This window comes from Parasteatoda tepidariorum, chromosome 9, assembly GCF_043381705.1.
Source record: "Parasteatoda tepidariorum isolate YZ-2023 chromosome 9, CAS_Ptep_4.0, whole genome shotgun sequence".
Classification (NCBI taxonomy): Eukaryota; Metazoa; Arthropoda; class Arachnida; order Araneae; family Theridiidae; genus Parasteatoda; species Parasteatoda tepidariorum.
Window position 1 is genome coordinate 30,881,551 of NC_092212.1, and position 2,830 is coordinate 30,884,380.

Sequence of the window (2,830 nt, forward strand, 5' to 3'; positions counted from 1 at the left end):
CCCCCCTTTAGTGAAAAGGTATACTAAAAAGAGGGTACTAAAATTAATAGATTCATTAAGAATTTTTGAAGACATTCATATTGCTTTGAAAAAAAGTAGGCTGGGAAAAATTTGTCTGTTATTAAAAAATAACCTTGTCTAAGTATTTACATTTATTTTTTCTTTAATTTTCAATAAAAATGAATTCTTTGTACAAAAGAAAAATGTTAAAATACATTCAAAATTTTGGTCTTTTTAGCATCAAAAAAAACTTTTAAAGGAAATGTGTCCTTAAGACCTGGTTTCTTAGGACAAGCGCCTTATCTGGGCGTCATAGGGAAGTTGTTGTACAGCTGACTCCAACAAAATACTGTTTTGTTAGCTCAGCGTGAGCAGTCGGTCCAACGCAGACAGTATCTTGCATTGCGCTTGCGTTAATAACCTAAACAAATATTTATTTTGAATTTGTATTGATTTTATTATTGTTGACCAGTGCTTTAGAGAACAAATAATGACTTTGTCCAAGGAAAAACATATTATAACTGAGCTACATGAAGAAGAAGCTATGTTTAATGTTAAAAATCAAAATCTTGGCTGATTTTAATGTTCTGTTGGATGTTGTCTGCCATTGCTTCTGTAGTTAACCTTCCATTGTAATTCAACTGCAGTTGATTCGGACGTCAGTCTTCGTTCAATGGCGTATGCTGTCTAACTTACAAATTGACCAATCAGGGGTTAGCGCTAGCTTCAAGCTGATGTTTTGTAACGCTGACCTGTCCTAAGAAACCAGGCCTTTAGTGGGCATTGACCATGTTTGCTATCGCTCACCATCGAATATCTTAATAAACTTTTAAGCAAATAAATGTTTGAAAAAACTTTCTATTAGTAATCATAATGGTTTTACTTATTGTTGCTTATAATTTTTTTTTTATTTTAAGAAATATCCTGAAAGGGCCATTTACAAGGTTCTTTATCTTATGATAAGAAGAGGAGAACTTCAACATAGAATGCAAAGAAAAATGTTGTACAGAATTAAATAAATACCAACTGAACTTTTTATTCAATTCCTTCTTTTATATTTGTGTTGTATACTTTGTAAAATAAAATTTGTGTTTTGATAACATGCTTATTGTATTTTTTTAAAAATAAATCTCAAGCGGTGAATATATACTATCACTATTTTTAGATCTTTTGGTAAAATACAAAATTAAAAATGTATATAATGAATATGCCTGTCTTTATTTAATTTGATAAAAGTCAAATGGTACAAAATATTTCTTAAATAAAATTGATTTCTGTATCAGTACTCACAGATTGCTGATTACCTATATGCAGTAACAAAAACAAAAATGCTATTACTTAATTTAAGAAATGAAGAGTTTCTTTGTGCGACGTTATTCAGGAATTTTGCAGTCTGAATAAATGTAATATAAAATGGCAATATCGTGACAAACCCAAATGTAGATGCCAAATAGTATTTGTAACAGTTGGGCTGTAAAGTTCGTAGGCTAAAATAGAAAAAAAAAAATTTGTTGATAAAATCCCATTTTATTATTCAATATAGTTTCCTTCAAAGGCGATACAACGATTATAGCTGTCATATGATTTTTCGATATCATTTTTATAGTACGATTTGTCTTGAGCCTCAAAACAGACCTTTGTTTCGGTGATTACTTCTTCATCGGCGCCAAATTTCTTTTTAGCAAGCATTCTCTTGAGGTCTGAAAGCAGGAAAAAGTCACTGGGAACCAGACCTGGAGAATACGGTGGATGCGGAAGCAATTCGAAGACCAATTCATATAATTTTGCCATCATTTTCTTTAACTTGTGACACGGTGCATTGTCTTGATGAAACAGCACTTTCTTCTTCAAATGAGGCCGTTTTTCTGCAATTTAGTAGTTCAAACGCTCCAATAACGCTATGTAATAGTCGCTGTTGATGGTTTTTCCTTTTTCAAGATAGTCAATGAATATTATACCATGAGCATCCCAAAATACTGAAGCCATAACTTTGCCAACTGACTGTTGCACCTTTCCACGCTTTGGAGTTGGTTCGTCTCGTGCAGTTCACTCGGCTGAACTCCGGTGTGAAATTATGGAGCCATGTTTCACCCATTGTCCCATATTGACGCATAAATTCAGGTTTATTATGATTAAACAGCTTCAAAGACAGCTCAGAATCATCAATTCGCTGTTGTTTTTGTCCAATTGGGAGCCCGTGCGGCACCTACTTTGCCTAGAGCAGTGATTCTCAACCTTTTTTTCGTTGCGGCACACTTTTAACGATTTCGAAATTTGACGGCACACAATGAAAAAATTAGATTAAAAGTTGTTTAATTACCTATTTTACACTGTGTTAAATAGTTTGTGATAATAATTTTGAATGTGGAATAAAATAATATGCACTACAAAATCACATTTATTAAGGGATTAATTATTTCTTTCGACCAATTTTTTATTAGTTAGTAACAGTTATTTATTTTTTTTGCTAGTTATAAATTGTTAGCTTGTTTTCTATAATTATTAACTGTTTTTTTTTATTTCTNTACCACTGGGGATGGATTCCAGTTTTTTGTTGACAACTGAGAAAGCGCGGGAAAACTTCTTTGGTGGTTTTATAGGATTCAGGGTAAAAAACTACATTCCGAATGTCACATGTCGACTATTTATAGTGTTTTATAAACATTCAGAGTTAATGCGGTGTGTCACAATTTCCTGATTTTATTGTTTTAAATTCTATAAACAACACATAATCCTAACCATAGTCCCGAAAAACTATTCATTACGCTAGCTATAAAAATATTATGCGCGCAATCACATATATATATATATATATATAATATACACTTTT

The 2,830-nt window shown here is 31.8% G+C and overlaps 1 protein-coding gene across 1 annotated transcript in view; it reads left to right on the forward strand.

Moving 5' to 3' along the window:
* Positions 1 to 1,100, forward strand: part of LOC107452194 (Minichromosome maintenance 5) — a 16,469-nt gene extending 15,369 nt beyond the window's left edge. The window contains exon 15 of the mRNA XM_071184924.1: positions 918 to 1,100. Coding sequence (XP_071041025.1) covers positions 918 to 1,019 — 102 coding nt within the window. The 3' untranslated portion in view covers positions 1,020 to 1,100. The remainder of the gene's footprint in view (positions 1 to 917) is intronic.
* The last annotated feature ends 1,730 nt before the right edge of the window (positions 1,101 to 2,830 follow it).